The sequence below is a fragment of the Callospermophilus lateralis genome, chromosome 8 (genome assembly GCF_048772815.1).
Source record: "Callospermophilus lateralis isolate mCalLat2 chromosome 8, mCalLat2.hap1, whole genome shotgun sequence".
Classification (NCBI taxonomy): domain Eukaryota; kingdom Metazoa; phylum Chordata; class Mammalia; order Rodentia; family Sciuridae; genus Callospermophilus; species Callospermophilus lateralis.
This window is the reverse complement of record NC_135312.1, coordinates 119,052,163-119,075,187: the sequence shown is the minus strand read 5'-3', so window position 1 is coordinate 119,075,187 and position 23,025 is coordinate 119,052,163. Positions and strand designations below refer to the sequence as shown.

General features: G+C 45.1%; 1 protein-coding gene across 1 annotated transcript; it reads left to right on the top strand.

The window, feature by feature from the left end:
* The first annotated feature begins 2,947 nt into the window (after positions 1-2,947).
* Reeld1 (reeler domain containing 1) lies at positions 2,948-13,166 on the top strand. Its single transcript, XM_076864433.2, is given in 7 exon segments — positions 2,948-3,152; positions 4,609-4,831; positions 6,842-7,011; positions 7,982-7,989; positions 10,214-10,515; positions 11,737-11,800; positions 12,567-13,166. Coding segments are annotated over 7 exon segments (1,572 nt in total).
* The last annotated feature ends 9,859 nt before the right edge of the window (positions 13,167-23,025 follow it).

Below are 23,025 nucleotides of genomic sequence, written 5' to 3'. Positions count from 1 at the left end.
TTATTCCAGTTGACTAGGGGGAAGGGGGGGATGCTGAAGAGGAAGGAGGGTGGGGAGACCTTTGGAGCAGAGGGGAGTGGAGCAGAGGTTAGCCACGCTCCCCCAGCAGCAGGGTGAGGTGCTCAGAGGAGCGCAGCGGGGGACCTCACAGGGGAATCTTCTGCATTGCTACAGACTTGAGCCCCTCTTTTGCATGGAAGCTGTTGAATTAATAGCCTCCAAGAGGCCAAATGAGCTTGGAAAAGTAGGTGAATAGCAGTAATGGAAGACCCTCAGCCTAATAGTTTAAGTCTTCCGGATTTTCTCGTGACTCAACGGGAGATTGAGATTCCCTCCATCCTCCTACGACAGAGGCTTAGAGGAAGCAAATTTGGTTGGAATTCAGTGGGGCTGGAGGTGGCTATTGGAGTCCTAGGCCAAGGAAGGTCAACTTCCCTTAGTGTTTGTAGGGTCGAGAGTCTCATTTACACAGGCAACAGGTATTTAAGAAACTTAAACTTTACCAGGGCTTTGCTTATTAAATTACTCGTTCATTAGAATTTTCTGATGTAGAGACTAGGCTTAGGGATCAGACCATTGCTTTCTCTGGAGTCCCCAGCTCATATCTCTCTGCACCATCAATTCTAGAATTACCTTTTGGAGTCTCTGCATTTAGTCAGCTACCAAACCCCACTAAGCTGCCTACAAATGATCTCCTTAGTCCATTCTACTTTCTTTATTCCCATTGTCACCTTTGCAAGTTTTCAGGTGATGCTGATATTATACTCTGAGGACCCCACTTTAAAAGCCACCTATAGGGTGTGTGCTATTATCAAATGTTCTGTGTGATTTTTAAATGCACAGCAAGTTTGTGAAATCCAACTTCAGTGCCATCAATGTGGGAAAGAATGTACTATGCAATTTTTTTTTTTTTTTTAATACCAAACACTGCTCTGGGGTGTCAATCCCACTTCACCGGGGCTAATTTCTTCAGCCCATATTGACTACAGAAGCAGAGAATGCTAAGAAGTGTTTGAATCAAGCATCTTCCCTTTGGCAAGAAGTCCAAGTTGGAGACATCCGGCTTCGTCCCAGGATATGGATGCCTGTCATGCACAAAACCAGCCCCAGATTTTTCCAATTTTTCACACAGGCTTGAACGAAGATGTGGCTGGAAACTGTGTGTGAGAACATGGCTTTAGGGACAACTAATATGATTTAGGCTGAATTTGGACCCTGAGGGATGCTCCCTGTAGAGGCTGAGGCTTAGTGGTAACAGCTGTTATCCTCCTCATTAGAGACATGGCTGAAGGAGAAGAAAGGACTTTTGTTTAAAGAGTGTGACTTTGCAACTCTGAGGGGGGAAACTGCTCCATCAAGCCTGAAGGAAAGCGTCTCCCGAGGTAAGTGGATGGTTTGGGGGGTTTCAGATAGATGGGTGCTGGTGGGAAAGAAGACCCCACTAGCTGAGGTTGGGAGGGGTGAGATTTGTGACTGTGGCTGTGGAAGGATGTCGTACTCACTCCCTTCCTCCCTAGCCCCCGTGTTTGATCTGCCTTTGGGAGGGACACCACCTTCTGCTACCAACAAGAGGTCAGGGGCACTTTCTAGGGACCCCTGTGAAAGAACAGGGCCTGGGAAGCCTCTGCTGAGACTGTGCTTCTCAGCTCATGGTCATTCTCTCCCCGTTAGAGGAAGCAGTAAACATGGCGCTGCGTGGGACAGGGTTTTAACCCGTGCCCCTTGGAAAACAAATCCAGAAGAAAAAGACCTTGTCTGAAGGACTCTTGAGACCAGCCTAGGGACCTGTTAGATCATATTCCCCTCTCTCTGTGGCTGGTGGTGGTGGTGATGGTTGTGGGAGGGTAAGACGGGTGGATGACCTGGCCTTTGGGTGGTGTGGATTGTCTACTGTTTTTATAGCTAGTTTCACTAAATTTGGGGGATTTTATTTTTACCTTTCAAAAACCAACTTTTTAAAGGGGAAGACTTTGACATCCGTTGTCCCACAGATCAAAGTATTAAACTTTAAAATGCCTAGGTATAACACTATCAAAAAATAAGAACATAGAACTATTTTTAAAAATACCCCAAAGTCCTAAATATTTATTCAGAGAGCTCTTGTCTGCCTGCTTTGCTCTCTTTAACCTTAGTTTTAGTTGTAACTTCTTTATATTGTGTACTTCTCATTCTTACTATGGGTGGGCATCTGAGGTGTTAAACAAAAATGAAATTTACTGTATTGGTGCTGTCAAATCCCATCATTGTGTTCTACCCCTGAGTCAAAGGCTTTGCAGACGTATTAAACAAGGTACAGGATGAGTCATCTTGGGTGTGATCTCTCTGCTCATCTTCTTTGCTGAAAGTAGTAAAATAACTAAAAAAAGGACAGGAGAAAGGGAAAGGGAATCATCAAAGCATTGCAAACTTAACCGCTTCTAAATAATTGATATTTGGTAGAAATTTTGTAGCATTTAACTCTGTAGTTTGTGATTGTAGAGGTAAGACGCTAATTCAAGTCCTCATATGTCTGTCATTCGCTTGCCCTTATTGGAACATCGTGGTGGGGTCTGCCTCAACAATAACTTAGTACCCCCACCCTGCCCTTGGATATAGACAGATTGCAAGGAGTTCACTTCAGGATCCAAACGTTTTCAGGTATTATTTCTTTGACTTAATAATCAATGCTTTTTTTTTTCTTTTTTCTAAAAAAAGGCAATTTGGTCTTATGACAAAGTTACAAGAAGAAAAGTGTTTTTTTTTTTTTTTTTAAGTGTTTGGAAATGAAACATTTCCTGTAGCCTGGCATGTCTGTTTGATTTTGACCTTGAGGAGGCAGCACTAAAAGCATCCCAGGTACAAAGGGAGTGAGGGATTCAGGTCAGTCACATTCAGAAAGACTTGTATCATTTTCTTAAATAGCATTTGGACTGAAGCCCTTGTTTGTCACTAAACAGGGAAGGGCAGGATGAAGGTCCCAGCTACCTTCGCAGGCTGGGCTTGTACCTCGCTCTTCCTGACTTCCTGCTCATCTGCCTTCTCCCATGGGGCCGGTGCTGTGGCGTGTGGGGATATGCAGCCCCGGCACATCCAAGCCCAGCCCCAGCGCTCCAGCTCCCACCGCCTCACCATCCACACCAGCAGGTCCTACTCACCAGGTGACAAGATTCCAGGTAGGTATGGGAGGATTGGAGACACTCTAGGAGCCCCGGAGCCCTGGGGGGTCCTCCTCCTCCCAGTTGTGTTTACCCCAGGCAGGAACCTCCTGAACTGAAGTTTGGCTTATTCCTAAGAAGCAATTATGTGGCCAACACTAAGCATGAAATTTTTGTGTCATGGAAACCACAGGATAACGAATCTCTGTATTAGTAGCAATCTTGAAAAGAGAACAAAGTAATGTTATTATAAAACGTGATCTTGTCCTTATCATAAGATAAACATGTTATCATAGATGGAAATATGGTACCCCAATATTGTATTGGTTGTGAAAAATATAATTATTCTCATTATTTAAAACTAAAACTCACCCATCAGTTAACACTTGTGAGATTATAGGTGTGTTGATTTGCTTGACTTATGGTCACCATTTTGCAATGTGTATCAAAATATCATGTTATATACCTTAAGTATATATGATAAAAATCTTTAAAAATAAAATTCAGTAAGGAATGATATTGGCCAAATTATATGGTTATATTGTGTGCATGCATGAATATATGGTAATGAATTCCACCATTATACACAACTATAATGCACCAATAAAAATATGAAAAAAATAAAAATAAAATACAGGGGTGAGGGTATGTGTAGCTCAGTTTTATAGTGCGTGCTAAGAATGTATGAGACCCTGGGTTCAATCCCTGGCACCCTCTTGCCACACACAGCCTCTGCTCACCTCTTTTTAACAGTTTGTTTACTCTAGGTATCTCGCCTACGTGGATTCATATGTCATTTTGCATCTGACTTATTGCCCTTATTATGTTTTCAGGGTCCATCGATGTTGTAGGATATATCATAGGAATTGTGTTTTAAATACAGAAGATGTTACACAGTTTTTAAGTCCAATACTAGAGAATGAATATCCTCATCTTTCCACAGTGCTACCAATACTAGTCATATTCATATTTTAATATTTGCTAATATGATAGATACAAAATAGTGACTCATTTACAACTGTTTTTAAAATTATGACCCAGTTTGTTTTATTTTCTATTAGTGCCCTTTCGTTATTTTGGGAGGGATCATCTTTGTACTGATTCACCTTAATTCTATGCCATTGTCTGTTTTAAATGTTATAAAGACTTAGTTTATTATCTGTATTTTTATTTCATCTCCATCCCTATTTTTTAAATATAGTAAACTTTACTCATCTTTTCCTTTTGGCAAATGGGTTTTGCTTAGGGAGGTGTACTTATTTCTGATGTGTTAAAAAAAATTATTTCTAGTTTTTTATTTAATTTTTACATACCTTTGGTCCAAACAGACTTTATTTTGGTGTGAAACTTGGACTGTTTTTCCTCCTAATAGTTTGCTCACTTTCTGGGAGAGGGTGGCAGGTCTTCCACTCTTAGCTTTGAAAACACCCCCATCACCCACCACGGGAGCTGAGTGGAGTGTTCTCTGTGGCAGTGACCGTGAGGAGCAGTCTGGATTTCATGGGGTTCCTGCTGCAGGCTCGGAGGGTGTCTGATCATCAGACGGCTGGCGCGTTTGTCCTCATTCCTCCTCGTTCCAAACTGATCACTTGCTTTGAAGAGGCGGACGCGGTCACCCACTCTGACAAGTCCCCGAAGAGAAACCTCTCCTTCGTGTGGAAGGCCCCTGCTGAGCCTGTGGGGGACATCAGGTTCCTGTAAGTCAGGGAGGTGCTGTTTCTGGGTCTCTGAGTCCCCTTTGAGGACAGGGCGGGGAGTCTTTCATATGCTCGGTCCCCTTTGCCATATGTAGCCACCTTAGAACAAGGACAGGGTCCCTGCGGCTGCCTAATCCGGACAGCCTATGCAGAGGGCCACTAACAGGGCTTTGGCCCCAGACCTTCACCATTATCCACAGTCCTGGGGCGTGTTCTTTCCCTCCCCCGAGCTGCAGGTGAACCTTAGCCAACCTTTTCCAGAGTTTCTCTCTGGGAAATTTTGACTAGAGGACAAAAGAGCTGGTGATAGGAGAGGAGGGACAGAGAGAGACAGAGGCAGATGGACAAATGGACACTTCCCTGGACCAGGGAGAGCCACTGCAGTCTCTGTGCCTTGGCATGTTCTCTACCAAATGGGCAGAATGAGCCTGGTGTGGTGGCACAGGCCTATAGACCTGGTACCCTGGGGGCTGAGGCACAGGACGGCTTGAGTCCAGTCTGGACGAGGTCACAAGTCAATAAATAAATAAAATGAAAATTAATTGATAAGATCAATGGAGGGCATCCTAATTATACCATCCACCTCCTGGGGTTGTGTAAGGAGGAAAAGCAATACACGCAGAGTACTTAGGGCAGTTCCAGTAAGAGCAAGCTTCATAACTTGTCTTCATTCCTCCAAATGAAATACTTGTTTTATCATTCCTTTGAGATTCTGCCATTTACCAAGAGAGAATTTTTCATCCTTTGGGAAAGGGGTGTGTGTCCCTGAGTCTGTTTCCCCCACACCCTTGGAAATACATAAGGGAGACTGCACCCAAGGGTGGAGGCCTCTCCACCATGTTTGCCCTCTGCCCTGGGAGCCAGAGACAAGGGTCATGGCCCACCACATGCTGTCCCTCCTCCATCCCTTCCTGGAGGCCAGGACAGCAGGAAGAGGACACTGCGCCCTCACAGGGCTGCCACGTGGTCACCCAGGGGCCTGCAGGATGCTGGGTGTAGCAGCCTCTGTCCTGGCTTCAGTTCTCATGTGGGGCAGGGGATTCTGCCGCTTGAACTCCCTCAGTCTCTCCAGTGGCTTTTCCCTCTCAAAGCCCCTCCGTTCTTACTCTGGGGTTCACCACCACAGTTGCCCTGTGCTCACGGGAAGTGGTTTAAAAGATGTTGCCTCCACATGACAGGAAAAGGAGCCCTGTCACTGGGTCAGAAGTCGTTCCCGGTCACCGTGTACTCCCCTCCTGGAATCCCTGCCACGCACTGGTGACCCAGGCCCTTCCAGGACTCCCAGTTGTTCCTTCTCTCTCTGGGAGACCTCAGCTGCATGAGTCACACGGTCCTGCTGCGACTGCCCTTGGAAAACGCAAAGTGGGAAAGTGATACTCGCCAAGAACACCTACCTCCCTGAAAAGTTGGAAGGATAAATAAATGGCATAACGTCTGTGAAAGTGATTTGCACTGAAGAAAGGCATTGTGTGTTCCAAATGCTATTTTGAATAGTAATGATTTCTCTCTAGCCTTCAATAGAATATACAATTACGATAGAATCATACCAGTGTACAACAGAACTTTGAAAAATTAATGATGTAATTGGTAGTATCTCAGTGAGGGTTAAAAATAAAGCTGAAGAAGCAACCTTTTACTTGGATCTAAACAATTCAAGAAGACACCTGTTAGTCAAAATGAACCCTTTCCCCCGTGCTAGAGAGGGAAACCAGGGCTTCATACCTGCTCAGCCAGAGATTTACCAGCCCCCAAAAGAGATTTTTGATGCCTATATTTATTAGGAAGGGTTGTCAATTGTATATACCCTCTCCTAGTCTAACTACTTACAAATCTTGAGTTTTTGTCTTCTCCAACAATGAAGTCACTCAAAAAGAAATAAAACAATCTCTTTTGAGTTCTTCCAATCATTTAGGTTTAGTGTCCAGCATGTTGTCAACTTGCTATTTGGATGGACCAGGGTATTATTTAGGGGAAACTAAATCCATGACACACTCTGCTCTTTTCCCACAGTTTATCAGTAGTCCAGTCGTATTTTGTTTACTGGGCAAGGATTGAATCAGCTGTTGTGTCACAACAGACACATAGCAGAGCCCTCTCTGATGACCACCACCTCGCTGTGCTGGGGACGCTGGTGCCAACCCCTGGGCGAAGGCTGGATGACTCTGAAGGGACAGCCCCAGGTACAGCTGACCACTGTGCTTACAATCTGGTTGCCATCGCTATTTACAGTGATCTATTTTCACTTACAAGTGACTACTGCCAGTTTCCTGTCCCTGCAAAACAAGCAATAAACACCTTCCTTAGCGGCTGCAGCCCATCCCAGGAATGCAACGCGATAACTGGGTGGTGAGGGGGGCGCTGCTTGTGGTTGCTTCATTGGTTGCAGCAAACACACTTCCCCTGGCTCAACCCAACAAATGTAGATAAACCCTGGTGTGTGGGGGTGTGGGGGGACAGTTAGGGCTGCATTGCCAAACCAAAAGATGACAAGACCCTTCTACCTTCTCCTTTGCTGGTCAGCACAGGGTTTCCTTAGTCTCCTGAAGCTTCGCAGGGAGAACCAAGAAGAAATGAGCTATTTTTCTTTCTTTCTTTTTTATAAAACCTCATCCAGTTTTTATTGTTGATTTCCATGTAGACAGATGGCTCTTTGCAGCCTGGGTTGGAGAACAGAATGAGGAATAAGAGACTGTTTCAATAGGAATCAACTTTTCCCCTGGTTTATGGCATGATTTTATCCTCCATTGGTCCATGAACTTCTGAAAAAAAAAAAAAAAGAAAGAAAAGAAACAAAACAAAACAAACGACCAAAATCCCCTAACCAGCCAGAGAAGGCTGACCTCCCTGGCATCCTGTGACATGGAGCCGCTTCTCATTATCTATTTCTAGTTAAAGGTTCTGAGCAGACGCGCTCATGAAAACACCCAATCACCTCCACAGAAGTTTCCATCCTTAACCCATTCAATCCCAGTTTCCTTTGTTCTTGATTCTTTCCTTAAAATTCTTTGTTGATACATTAAAGTCAAAAAAACAAGCAAATCCTTGCCTGTGCTCAGGGTAGCTGACCCAGGCACAGGGACAATCCAGGGCCACCCTCCCTTTTCTGTCCCTGTCCCCAAAACTTTGTTTTCTACTCTTGCCTCAGAACAGCTCCTCCAGTTTTCTGCCAACACACTCTTGAAAGCAGAGTGAAGAACTCGGGGTCTGAGAGGTGGCCCAGGAAACACCCTGCAGAACCAACATGGCGAAAGTCTCACGTTTTATTTTATAAACCAGGAAAATGCTGCGTGCAGCCCAAAGCATGACCATGTTTGTTTTTAATATGGACATGAATAAAAGAGAGACAGCAAGAGGAAGCATCATGTTGAATGCTCTGTCTCTCTGATACCTGCCTGTCCCACTAGACTGGTCCTGCCTGGGGTCACAGATGCTAGTCTGAGCCGCTTACAGGGGAAACTTCTCATTATACCACCCGTGTTCCTCCCCTTCTGACTGTGCCTTCCTGCCCATTTCTCTACACAAACCCTAGTGATTCCCAAAGGAAGAATGTGTGTGTGTGCGTGTGTGTGTGTGTGTGTGTGTGTGTGTGTGTGCTGGAGGATCATCTAATAAAATGAAGTAGATTTCCTAACTATAAGAAGACTTCAGTAGTTATATGTCAATGAGGACTTGTTGAAATTGGAAAAATAGTGCATTGTGTTTCTCAAACATATTTGCCACAGACACTCAGGACATTTTGGGGTCCCACTGCACCCCTGGGAATGATTTACTCTTCTACTTCAAGCTTTCCCTCCGAGATTCCTTCAACATGGGCGGTTCCTCATGACGATCTACATTGCTAGCAGGACGCAGCTCAGATATCTCTGTAACAGAAGTTTTTCTCATACTTCTTGGTAGTCTAGTGTCTTTCTCCAGTAGGTGGCTCAGAAGATATCTTTGACTGGGTTATCTCTAAGCTACAGAAATCCACTGCTCACAATTCTGGAGGCTGGAAGTTCAAGATCAGGGCACCGGCAGGTTCAGTGTCTGGTGAGGGACCAAGCCTTATAGATGGCGCCTTCTATGTGTCCTCACATGATGGAAGGGGTAAACAAAGCCCCCCAGGCCTCTTTGTAAGGGTACTGATTCCATTCACGAGGGTGCTGCCTTCATGAGCTGATCACCTTCTTCAAGGCCCACTACTACATCGGGGTTAGGTTTCAACACATGAATTTGGGGCAGCAAACGTAATTGCTTCCCTAGCTCTGGAATTGAAGTCCTCTTCACATTTATACTTCGTAAGTTGAGCATGTAGAATCTCACCTCCTAGATTTTGAGTTCAGGGGCAATGAACATGAATTCATTGCCTCAGTTCTGCATGCCCAGAGACCAGAAAAAATCCCAGCATGCATTGGGTCTGTCCACAACATCCGAGTGCGATTTGAGTTCAGGCAGGAATCCCAAACTGTCCGTTGCTGTGTGTGCCTGGGTTATACTACTTTGTTCTTCTCCTCAGTGTTTTTGAATGATGAAAACATTGGAAAAAAAGGGGCACCAAACACTGGCCAGATGAACTCTGCCAACACTGTTTTGGTCAACGCCAACCCTGTCATCTAAACCATGACTGTGGTTACCCTTACTCAGTGCTGCTGTGTGCCAACCACAGTGCTTCAATCATTTTACGTCGTCCCTCAATAGTTCTGCACTATGGGTTCTGTTATTGGCCCCATTATGCAAATAAACCTAATGCTCTGGGAAGACTTGCCCAAAGCTAGGAGTTAGCAGAGAGGAGCATGGAGCCCAGATCACAATCTGACTCCAGAAGGAGCCCTTGCTTGCTTGCTGCCCTGTTTGCAGCTATTTCTAATGCTCTGAGCCCTGTGTTAGCCCGTCACAGATGGGAAATCAGCTGGTGGAGGGCAGTGGAGGTCAGTGGTCTCGCCTCTGCCCATAACAGACACTCAAGACATCATCATCACCAGGGAAACTTAGAGTGTTAATAATATGGCAAAAGATCTAGGGTTTTAAGACATCTGATTTGTGGATTCTACTTTTCTTCTAGCTAGAGTTTCTGGCAGAGGTGAAAACAAAAATACAGTGGTCCAGGGGCTTCTCTATTCCCTGTGTGGTGGCGGTTAAGAACTTACAAGCCCAGAAGAGCCAGGGACTTCCTCCCTAAAGAGATGTGAGAAATCAGTGCTTTGCTACGTGGTTAGGAGGTCATGTCACTGAGCAGATCATCTTCCTGTGACATTTTTGAGTGCCTCACATTTAATGACCATTCTTAAGGCACATTAGCGTATCCACTATCTGCCCTGTTTTTGTAGACATTTGTACAAATCAATATGGGGAAAATGCTCTCACCATCTCTGGGGTGTCTTCAGGCCTGGGCTCAGCTCCCAGGGCCCCATTACTCTTTAGCAATGGCACAAAGATGTTGCTGTTGTTTTTACAGGAGCTTCAGAAGAGGACAGTTCACATCCTGTCCCTGCTAGTATTCAGGTGACAAAGTTGCCTGGGGACACAGAGACTCTGTCCCAATCACCATCACATATAGCTACTGCAAGCAGCGATGTCCAGCAATCCAGTGGAGACAGCAATCGAATCCTAGAACCATCCCTGGATTTCCATAGGCTGGAGCGGCTGGGGGCCCTCATGAGGTTCTCCTCAGGGGGCTTTGCTTCCAGCCTGAGCACCCACCACAGGTAATGGGTGATGGAGTTGTGCGTTAATCAGCTCTTCATCTTTGTGACCAAAATGCTTGACCAGAACAACTTAGAGGAGGAAAAGTTTGTTCTGGGTTCATGATTTAAGAGGTTAGTCCATGGTCAGCTGATTCCATTGCTCTAGGCAGAGTACTGCCACAGCCCGGCTGGCTGGGCAAAATAACCGGGGGGGGGGGGGGGGGGGGGGTGGGGGGGTGGGGGTGGGGGTGGGGGACGAACAACTTGTGTAGATTGATACAGCAGGAATGGAAGCCGTTAATCGTAAGACAGGAGTGGTATTTATACATTCCACACAGCTTATCTTAATTAGCATAAAATAGATACAGCAGTCAACCAATAAGGAATCTCCACACTTAATGGCTCCCTGGTGTTACTTCACAAACCACTCCCTCTGGCATTTTGCCAGGCGCCATCCAGACTTGTTTACAGACTCTAACAGAGTACCATGGTGGAAGGGCATGGCAAAGGAAGCTGCTGAGCTTACGACCTCCAGAAAGGGAAGTGGGGCCAGGAAGGAAACACAAACTCCAAAAGCACACTCCCACCACCCTGTGACCTACTTCCTCCAACCATGCCCTGTCTGCCAATCATTGCCACCCAGGTAGTCCATGCAAGGATTAATGTAGGATTAGGTACAGCTCTCAAAGTCTAATCATTTTACCTCTGGACATTCCTGCATCATCTAACATGAGCTTATTGGGGGACGCCTCCTATCCAAATCATAACACATGGGTCATTTGGTATAGTTGGTGAGATGAAGCTAAATATTGTGGCACTTGGAATCTGATGAAAAAAAATCTCAGCCATATTTATTTATAAGTGCACAAAAACCCTTATTGTAGCAAGGCTACTGGTCAGAAGAGCTGGGTATGATAATCACCCAGGGAAACTCTCCTTTCTTGGTCGGGTGAGATCTCTGAGAGGCTGCTATAAGTAAAATAAAATCATTTAGTATTTAAATATATTTATGGTATGATATATAAATATTCAGTAAAATAATAAGTTATAGTTCTTGGTGAGTTCTTTACTACTATCCTCACTCACCCCACCCCTCACTTTCCCTTCTGTCTTCTCGCCCTAAACTCAGGAGTTATCCCAGGGAAATCTGAAACCATCAGCATTTAAAATATGGTAGGAGATACTGCTTTTTCATCCAAATACTTAATGACCCCTTCTCAGCCCTCCCATTCTTCCCTTTAGGACTCAGGATGATCCAAGCTTTCATTCCTTGGAAACGTGCCTGCCCTTGGATAGGGATGAACAGGTAAGAGCTTGAATGGTGAGTGGGGGTCAAGGTTGGTATTTTGATCCCTGAGTGGGAAGTCCCAGGAAAACAGAGCTATCAGACTAGCAGCTGAGGAGAGAAGGCAAGGATATGATATATACGAAGTGTCTTGGTACTGATCAATACCAGCCATTGCTTTCTATGCAGTATCTCTGAAGTTATCAGCAATTGTAGAAATGGATGGTTTTAGAGATTTGTTTGCCCACTTAGCTGTGGTTAATAATTCCTTTTCTCTCCCCCTCCACTTCTCCTTCATAACACGAGCCTGGAAACAACATGGATGGCTCAGAGGTTAGATCAATGGGCAATATAAAATATACATGCCCCCTGATTTACTCTTCCTTTGAAGCCTGAGAAGGAACACAAAATAAAACATAGTATAATATTCTTGCTTGAATTTATTAGAACCTTCAGCAAGATTAAACGGTCCCTGCTGCATGGGTCCTGCCATCAAAAAACACACTCAAAGCCTTCAGCATCAGGAATGATGCAGTTCCCCTGTGGGCTTGGAAACCTCTTAAAGGATCCTAAGCTTGTTCTAGTAACTGGCCTCCACACTCTGAGTGGGGTTTCCATTAGCTGCTCTGTCCCCACTGATAACAAATGCATAGTTATCTACTTGGGCATTTTTCTTTCAGCTCTTTTAGGAATAGGCAAGAGGTTGGGTCTAAAAGGAACACAAATTAGTGGTAAAGTTCATTGGCAAATAAAGATCAGCTCCTTTAACTTACCTTTTCTTTTCTAGGATGAGATGACAGCTTCTAATAGGTCACCAGTGAGGCTTGCTCTGTACACTGGCCACCTTACCGAGCCCCGAAGTCTCTGGTCTTCTGAAGCGTCCACTGGGAGTGGGGTGGGGGCATCCAACACAACCCCTGACTTTCACATCTCTAGTGCTTCCCAGCGTCAAGTGGCTGGTGACCAGGCATCAAGGCCCTCTGCCAAATTTGTACCCGAGTCAGAGCACAGGGATCCCAGAATGGGGACTGGGGAGGGAGAAGGTGGCGTGGGACACCCTAGCAAGACTGTGAGGCCTGCAGTAGGGCAAGAGGGCACCAGTGCCCCTTTGGGGATCCAGCTCAGCACGCCGCAGCTGGGCACCTTACTCTGTCTGTCAGCCACCCTGGGCATGGCCCTGGCTGCTGGCCTTTGCTACCTGCATACTCAGCATTGCCACAAGCGAACGGAAGTGTCCTCCAGCGAGCCAGCCGCGGATGCCATCGCCAGGAGCGACGGTGGGGAGACTGCTCACGTCAGGAAGATTGGGGAGAACAGACTTGTTTTGGTTCAAGCGGAATACAGCAGGATCTCTCCTTCAGAGGGCAGCAGGAAAGCAGTCCTCTGAAAGGACTCTTGTGGCAGGGCTCTCCGTGGCCTTCTTACACTCTGCAGAGCGGCTCAGTCAAAACAGAACTGATGAGGATGGGGACTCACGGTGCCTCCTGTCAGCACGCAGCCAGTGGAGGAGGCAGCCAGAGGCCGGCTGATCAACAGAGGGAGTTCTCCCCCAGCTTTGTTGTCTTAACGTCTGTAATCTAGCTTCTTCTTTTTTTTCCTTTTTGCAATTAGACGTTCTGTTTGAAGAGTTAAACTCGACACAATGAATATTGTATAACCTGCTCATTAACTAGACTCCTGTGGCCACCAAGCTTCCTCTGCTGCCCCGAGGAACCCGCTGGAATAGAAATTCTGTCCCTCCTCACTGTCTCAGCCTCATCTCCTCTAACTCTTTGAAAAGAAGTGATGTTGGGTTTGTGGCTTTTGCAATAAAAAAGAACTGCAGCCCTCTCTTTCCTCTCTAAACCACCCTAGAAGCGTACTTTTCGAAACTGGGGCTCAAAAAAGACCAAGTTGGAACTCTGTTCAGTTGCTTAGGTCAATGGGAGTATATTGGGTCTGCTGAAAACTCAGCAGTCTGGCAAATCTGCCATAGAAATCAGTCCAAAGCAAGAACGTTTAGAGAGTCTGGTTGAAGACATCTTTGGAAAAACATAAGCCCCAGAGCAGGGCAGGAGCCTCCCTATCAGGTGTAAATGGATCTGGGACTTCCCAACCATTCACACTTGGTGGAAAAACTTGTGTTTCTCCACAAGTACCAGACATCTTGCCTTTGCCAAAGGTGAGGCTGGGAAAAAAATACATATATTACCAGCAGAGTTTGAAGAACAGCTGTTACCTTTTTTCTCAGGGGATGTCAGAAAGAAACCTTCATGGACGGACACTGTCCATCTGATCTCCTCTCTTTATGAAATTCCCTTTGACTTAGCAATGGTTCCGGGGATCTAAATAGTGTCAAAACATTAGGGTTGACTAGAATTCTTAAACACGTTCAACTAATACATTAGTTGAATTAAGAGCCTCTCCTGAGAGAACTCGATTAGAGTCATCATGCATTTTAATATGGAAACAAACACCACCAGAAATTCGGAAAGGATATTTAGTTATCTTGCACCTATTTCAGAGAGGTAGGATACTGGTAAATTAGCATAGGTTTTTCACATTTGGTCCTCACGATAATTTAATAAGTGATGAATTCAGTAACTTTCCAAGGACAGCAAGCCATTCATGACACCCCAATTCAACCACAAAAAAACATTTTCTTAAAAAGACTGAGAGTGTACAAATTCACAGCTCCAGCTATCTCAACAGCCTACTTGAGCTCAATGGGCATAGCTCCTCCTGTACCCTGGACTGGGCAGCTCTGTCCCCAGCTTCAATCCTGAGGCACTGGTTGGTAATCTGTGTGTTCATGAATGAGCATGTTCTAGGAATGCTCTGGAAAGAAAACACATGTGCTGTCCCACAGTGGGGGCACAGATAGCCCTCCTTTATACCCAACCCTCCTAAAAGATGACCTTCCTCCCAGGATGCAAATATGGAGCTCATTGGTCATCCGGCCACATCACCTTCAAGAGCTTCAGGTCCAAGGGGCAATTTTCTTATGTTAACCTGTTAGTTATTGATGTAGAACAAATTATCCTAAAACTTAGTGGTTTAAAACAAACTCTACCACCACCATTTTTTCTCTTTCCTGATTCTGGAGTTACCTGGGCTCAGCTGGGCCTTTCTGATGCTCTTGAGTTGCTAAGGGGCTGGGACATCTGGATATGGCTCACCTGGCTGGCAGGTGGTCTTGGCTGTTGCCTGGGTTGTTGCTGAAAATGGGAAGCCATCTGGCTCTTTTTGTGTGTGTGGCTTCTTACACCACGCTGCCTGCAGAGGGAGAGTTCCAGGAACATATGACCCGAAGATCTCGCAGGACCTCACCTTGGTTTCACTTCTGCTTCTCTCTGCTAGTCAGAGCAAGTCACCAGACCAGCCTCCATTGAAGATCAGTCAATTTCACCTTTTTGACGGTGAGTTGTCAAAGGATATGCAACCATCTTTAATTCACCACTAGTTCTGGTTAGACCCTGACCTGCTCTGGGGTTCACCTGAGAGTAGAAGGAGGGCTGTCTATCCCAGGTGGATGCCCTCAGTCGCCTCCCCTGAAGAGCATCAAAGCAGTTGAGAGAACTCTCTGACTCCAGGCTCAGGGGTTTTCTCTTCTCCTGGTGGGTTCTGGCTCAGGCAAAAGAGTGAAGTTCTGCAGAAAGACAAGGTAGACCTCTGAGCCTTGGCTTCCTCATCAGAGAAAAGGGAATCAAGATCATTCTTTTGGTTGATGTAAGTATTAAATGCTTGCACACTTGGCTGTCTACCCATAGCTAACAAATCTGACATGCCATTGCTATTAATGTCATCCTGCAGCTTCAATATTGTCCTTAAATCTTGCTCATTTAGAGAGAATTCTGTGACCACAGACAACTGTCATTCCCTTGCTATGGCAACTCCCACCCCACCCCCACCCCACTTTCCTGCAACTTGAGGGGTAGTGTGGAACCAGTTGCCATGGTAGCCACTGGCTACAATTCCTGCCATGTATCAGATATGTTTGCTGCGACATTTTGACTCCACTGTCTTGGCAAAGGTGACTGAAGCATAGCCACACAGTCCAGCCACATCAAACACCTCTGTCACTGTGTTCTTCAAGGTCCCCCGAAGCCTGGCTTAAGAGCAGCCCCAAGGGAGTGAGTAGGAAGTGTTAACTTCATCTGAAGGCTGTTACTAAATCACAAAGCCATTAAAAGTTTAAAAGAGGCAAAGGACTCAAATGCAATATCTTAAAATAACTTTTTTGCTTGTTTGTTTTGTAAGCACAGCTATAGAATCCTTCAGCCATCCTCTTCTTGAAGGAAAGGGGTTTGAGACTAAACACATATTTGAGGGAAAACAATTGCTAAAAATTCTGTATCGTATGCAGATGTTTTTACACCTATTGCACTAATTTAATAACCACAGGTCAGGGATTAGAATGGGCCTTAACCCTTGTACATTCAGAGCCTATTTCTGATATTGCCAATGAATTTTTTCCCCACAGATACAATTTTGGTAAATCACCACTGAACACCTAGGCATAGCTTGGTTGAGTTGCTCACAGTTGAAGCTGTCAACATTTATTTGCTGTTACAATGTTTGTTTTATTTTTAAAAAATTAATTAACAACGATAATGACAACAACCAAACCAAAACAAAACAAAGGTCATCAAGTCAACAAATATTTAAACAAGTGTCAGGATTTGTTTGAAACGTTGTCTGGGAAGAGCTGGCAATTTCTGAATAAATTAACAAACGATGGTCAGACCCTCTTTCTGTCTTGAACTTCCCGTGTTAATTATGGATTGCAGTCTTTCTGGAATGCAGAATTTAAAATTCTTATTTCACTCTGACCTATCCCTCTTCTACAAGTAGTGCACAGCTAGAAATTTCTTTTACTCAAGTGAGATGAGTCTGCATTAATTCGTCTTATTAAACTTGAACGCTGCTCCATTCTTCTTAAGATATTCCAAAGCATTTTGCAAAATCAGCCATAGCCATCTCTGGGTTAGACTATCAGGAGGAACTTTGTAATAAAAGGAATGCTAATGTTTTGGCTGTTCATAGGTTCTTTATATGCAAAAAGAAAATGTCAACATTTAGAGACTCCTGGTCCCAGGGAAGGCAACTTCAGTCTTCAAAGGCCTTTGGAGCTTTAAGAAACAAAACAACAAACAAACAAACAAAAAACATGAAAAACATGAATCGGTTTATGTCACACTATTTCTGACTTCTCTAAAGGCTTTCCATCTCTTTCAGGGTAAGAGTTCAACATCTGCTGGGGGTGACCAGGTCCTGGGAGACGTGGCCTTCCAGCATTACCCGTTGTTCCTGGCTCCAGCACAGTCTCTGGGTTGCCAGGGACACCCCAAGGAGCTCCACTCATCCCTTGGCTCTCGCTGTCCTTGTGGTCTGGAACTCTACCCCCAGACATCCACAAGGCTTCGGAACCCTGCTCCCATGCTGCCTCACTAGACCATCGCCACCTCTTCCCACTCCAAAGCCCCGACCCTGCTGTGGGGCGTGGATAGCCGTGACTACCCACTGAGTCATGGAGCTATGGTTTTTATTTTCGGCTTTCCAGAAATCCCAGACTTGGATGCTCGCACAGACTTTGTTTCATTCACTGTTAGATCTCAGTTCATAGTTCCTTGTATCATTCCTGGTCCGTACATAATCCATAAATAATCGAAAATCATAGATAATAAATCTTTTGTTAATGAGGGAACAAGGAGTTCAATATTCATGGTACTTTCACCAGCTCTTTGTGTAGAGTAAAGCTGACGAGGTAGCATCTTGAGCAGCTCCAGGTCTTGGGAACCGGGCAAAGCGAATTCTCTCCCTAGAGGTAAACTATGGGCATCTGTCTTGGGTCTTGTGTCTCAGATCCAAGTCTCCAGGGAGGAGGGGAGATTAGACTTAACCTCCCAATGACCCAGGGCTTAAAAAAAAAAAAAAAGTTGCAGGGGGTCTTCCCCAATCAGAAGCTCCTCTGTTAGCATGTCTTCTTCAGTTTACAGTTTGTACGGGGGTTTTTCAACATCCACACAATCAACATTTGGGGTTGAGTCATTGTCTGTGCTTTGTAAGATGTTTGGCAGCGTCTCTGGCCTCCACCCAGTAACGCCAGTATCTCCCTCCTCCCCACTTAAAACAACCAAAAGTGTCTCCAGACTTTGCCAAATGTCCCCTGGAGGCAAACCTCCTCTCTGGGAACACTGGCCTAGTAACTAAGAGATGCAATTACAGGTTCCAAATGAAGTGGCATTTCCCAAGTCATTCCCACAGTCAGGGATGAAGTGGCTAGGACTGGATAGAGAGAGAGGCTTTAAAGACTATCCGACTGGGTGCTTTGTGAATTTTAAAAAATGTCGCAGGCAAAAACAATGAAAATGAATGTTCTAGTCAAAATTAGGGGACATCTTCTCCTTCTTTGCCCATCTTCTCTTTCATCTTCCCTGAGGCACTGAAATTTGGGGCCTCAACAGGCACAGCCTGAGAGGACACTAAGGACACCTTCTTTGATGAACCTGGCCCCCAGAGGTCACAGTCAAACAAGTTAGTCTGGAGTAATCCTCAGATTCCCTCCATCCATCCTGACGCCCAAATCAACTTTCCTTTCCACCGTACTTGGCAGCTCATTTATTTTCTGGGAGCGCATTGGGTGTTATAAATATTCCTGTGGATCCAGAGAGGGACTAGCACCAAGGAAAAAAATGAGCCAGGCTAGGGTGTGACCTACCAGGCTAGGACAGAGTCCAGCAGAAGCTAAAAGGAAGAGAGAACAAAGGGAAGAGGGCCCCAAGGACCAGCATGGGGAAGGTGCTGATTGCCATTACCGTTCTAGCCAGCTAAGCGCTCACCACTGCAAGATGCTTCTCAGTGCTTTACAGCCACCATCTTGAATTCACTACTCCTTTTCTCTGGGCTCCACATTTTCTTTCCTTCAAATGGCACCTTGGGAGCATCTTCCCCTCTCAGCTGATGACAGATGTTCTGCGTAAAGTGTTTTGTTTCTTTATAGAAGGGAGAGACTGCCTGGAAATATATTCCATTGGATATTAAAGAATGTATTTCCCTGATTTATAGACAGGCAAGGCAGGGTTGTCTGAGAGTCAAGGAACCAATGGGGATATCCATTTTGACTAATGATTAATTATTATATCTAAAGTGATGCGTTCCTATCAACTGATAGGCTGGAAAAATAGACTAGCGCTTGCTAGGTTAGCACCATGGGTCACAGATGTTGCCTCTGCGCTTTCAGATTATATTATCCATTACAGACAGCACCTTCTCGTTTAGAAACATAATTTGTTGTTCTCCCAGACCAGGAAAAATAAAAAATAAAAAGCTGACATTGCACATGCAAGCCAAAGATTAGAATCACTGCACAGGACCGCGTATGGAAGTACATTAGGATGTGGTGTCCCAGAATCAAGGACACCGGGTGGCTGGTGCTGAGAGAAATGTAGAAGGCAGTGACTTCTGATCTTTATTATGCAAATGTGCAGCCCCATGAGCCAGGCTGTTTAACCTCATCAGGGGAAATGTCACTGATCATTTCAAGCTCCAAATGTACCACAAGCATTAGTACTATTATGTTATTATTATTATTATTTGTAGGGCACATGTAAGCCCAAGCCCTCTGATTAAGCTGAGTCCCTGCTTGCCCAGACTATTCTGGGACTGAAAATCAACTCCTTTTTATATTAAACAAACAAACAAACAAAAATCTTTTTTTTTCTTCCTGTCTTTAATGCTCGTTGATATTGTGTCTGCTTCTCGGGCAGACACACGTGAAAATGGTGTGAATTTCAGAAAGTTCAATTTCTACCTCCAGAAGCTTAATGAAAGGCCACCCTCTCTCTGCCCAAGGGCATTATGGCAGAAAAGTCTAGGAGCAGCTTGAAGAATAGAGTTGGAGTGGGATAAACGATAGATCTGGGGGTGTAAAGTGGTGAGGGGGGGCGTCCAGATGCAGTGGCACAGTTTTGTAATCCCAGCTGCTTAGCTGAGACAGGAGGATCACAAGTTCAAGGCCAGCCTGAGCAACTTAGCAAGACTCTGTCTCAAAATTAAAAAAAGAAGGAAGGCTGAGGACTTAGGTCAGTGGCAGAGCACTGGCCTAGCATCTGCAAAGCCGTGGGTTCAATCCTCAGCACTGCAGAAAAAGAAAAGGAAAAAAAAATGAGGAGGAGGATCAAAGAGAGAGAGAGAGAGATGCTGGGTGATATCAGAAGGCCTTAGAAGGAGAAATGTCCTTTATTCCTGCTCACAGGTCACTGCTATCTATCAGAACCAAAAAGAAAACGAAGAAGCTACTGATCAGGCAACAAAGCCAAGGAAGTAAATGAGATGGCGAAAAGTCAAAGACAACTGATTAGAAGCCCAGGGAGGTTGAAGGCAGAGACTGAACATCTTTGAAGTCCAGATTGCTTGACCTCAATTGGCAAAGTCTGACTTTCAGAAGAAAAAATGCCCTGATGTGGGAAAAGAAGTCAATAAAAGTAAGACATGAAGCCATAGTGAAATTGTAGAAAAAAACAAAAAACAAGCAATATACTTCCCCTCCTTCTCTCCTCAGCCTGGCCCTACCATGCTGTAGTCTGGAATTTGAAAGTCCCCAAAGGACCATGTGTTAAAGGTTTGGTGCTAAGCTTGGTGCTGGTGGAATGTGGTGGAAAGTTTTAGAGATGGGGCCTGGTGGGTGGTCTTAGGTCTTTGGGGAGAACTCTCAATGGCAACAGTGGAATCTCAGCCCTTTCTTTCTCCCTCTTTGCTTCCTGGTGGCTAGGAGATGAGAAGCTGGTCTCACCACATGTCCCTGCTTTGCTGTGCTGCCTGTACTGGTCCAAAAGCAAAGGGGGCTAACAAATCATGGACTGAAATCTCTAAAATTGGGAACTAAAATAAACCTTTCTTCTTTTAAAGTCACTTTATCCAAGATATTTGTTATAGTAATAGAAAGCTGACTAATACACAGAGGAAAGATTCAACTTCAGTGAGTGAGCCAGGAGGGAGATTGGTCATTTGCACAATTAGAAAGAACAGAATCTTGTCCACAGAGCCTTAGAAACTCCCTCATCTGACTCCACATCCTCCCAATATAAACTGTGATATCAGAGGCCCAGTGCAACTAAATCAGACGTTATGAGAATGGAGTCTACATCCATATTTTAAATATGGGTGATTCTTATGTGTAGCCAAGCTGAGAATCACTGCTTGGCTTCTAATGAATATAAAATTGATAAGGGCAGGACTTCTATGTTTTTTTTTTTTTTTCTGCTATATCCCTAGAATCTAGCGTCCAACACAGAGTAGAAATTGAATTATCTTCTATTATATGCCAGACACTGTACTAGATAGAAATTGAATACAGATTCAATTTCTGCTAGGAAAAAATAATAGACGAAACTTTTCTGTGATGGAAACAATATTAATTAGGCCATTCAGCACACCTGTGGAGGAGAGTCACCTCTCTGGCTTCCAAGTGCCATGCCGTCAGGCACACATGGGTCCCTGGTTGTTCCAGTGTGAGTAGACACACACCATGCCCTCAGCTCTTGTTGATGGAAAGGAGAACTTGTACCTGTGCAGCCAGCAACTGCAGAAATGGCCCCAGGAAGGTAGCATGGATCTCTGTCCAGGTCCCTCCTGGAGGAAATCCTTTGCTGTGTCAGTCAACGCTGACTTGGAGATGCCGGACTTCGAGAAATAAAGGAATAAGAAGAGAAGCTTTAGGCTGAGCAAATCCTAAGGTGGAGACTTAAATGGAGCCCAAAATAATTGGGGTCCCTTAGGCAAACCCCGATAGAGCACCTACCACATGACAGGGTTCGAGCTGGCAGTTGAGGGTACAAGGGGAAGTGAGGCTTGAGCCCATGCAGGTGGCAATATTATTTGATTTCAAACCATCTCTAGAGCCACCACTAAGCTAAGGGTGATTACTCCCCCAGCTCCCAACCCACTCCTTCCCTCTCCTCCAAGTATTGGAAGCCTTTTCTCCAAAAGGAATCTGCTGTTCATGGAAGCCCACGACAGAAGTCAGATCCAAGCACTGTTACTTTGGATGGGAGGGAAGCCCTGCTCTCTGACCTCTCCTTTACCTCTTTCTTGTCACCCCTCCTCCAAAATACCCCTTAAGTCCTCAGGGACTGAGGATCCGGGCTGCACACTACTGATCTGATTACCTCTTCTCTCTAGAGCCAGGTTTTTTGGTTGCCACCAAATCAACAACCTGTCACTGAAGAAGTTAACCCAATCATCCTCCTTGCTTCTCTGGGCTTAAGGATGTGACCACAAGGCTCTGGGACGCGAGGAGACTCAAGCCGTCCTGCTGCCGTCTGTACATAGCCTGCTGTGGGTTGTTATCTTTCTCCACTGGTGGCTGAGGAAGAATCAAAGGTCACAGCTGGTGGCTTTTCCTTCCTTCTTGCTCCTGCTCAGGGTAGGGTCAGGGATGAGTTTTGCATAAGTAGAAAGTGTCCTTTTGCTGGAGTCAGGAGATTTGTCCCCTTGGCTGCTGCATGAGAGATGTGTCACGAAAGGAAGCTAAAGAGGGACCTTGAGTGTAGACTTGATAGATGAAGTTACTTTGCTTGCTCTGCAGCCCAGCAAGGGCCCTTCAGCCACTTGTTGAGAACCAGGTGGAGTAGTGTACTACCAACCCGCTCAAGACAGGGAAGCGCACCTGTAGACAGCCTTTGGGCTCAGAGATGTTGAAATTTCAGAGTTTGTCCCCTTCCACCTCATTTCTACCAAGTTACATGGCTTAGGAAAACAAGAAATAAAATGTTTGGGAGTAAGACAGCGCTTAATTCAAAACCTGATGGCTCTGTAGACGAACATAACCATTTTAGTACATACTTTCACATTCCTTAAACTCAGTTTTCACATCTATAAAATGGGGACAATATGATTTATTTGGCAGATTTGTTGTGAGCAATAGATCTTAAGGCTCAGCTGTTTGAAATCCTATAAAAATGCTATTTCACCTTTGGGCTCTGCATTCTCTGAAAGCATGAATGCATTTTCTTCAACTCTGTACCCTCAACCCCGCACATGGCACACAGTAGGTGGTTAAATGAAACCTTCATAGAGAGGCCTGATTGAATACTTCACCTAGGTAGGTATCCCCCTGTTATTCACTGTAATGTCAGTTTTCTTCATTGCCCTGGACCTGAATTCATTTACTTGTGTATCCTCTGTCTGCTTGCTAGACTGTAATTTCCATGAGATCAGATACCTAGTCTGTCTTGCTGATGGGAGTCTGGAACAGTGCCTGGTAG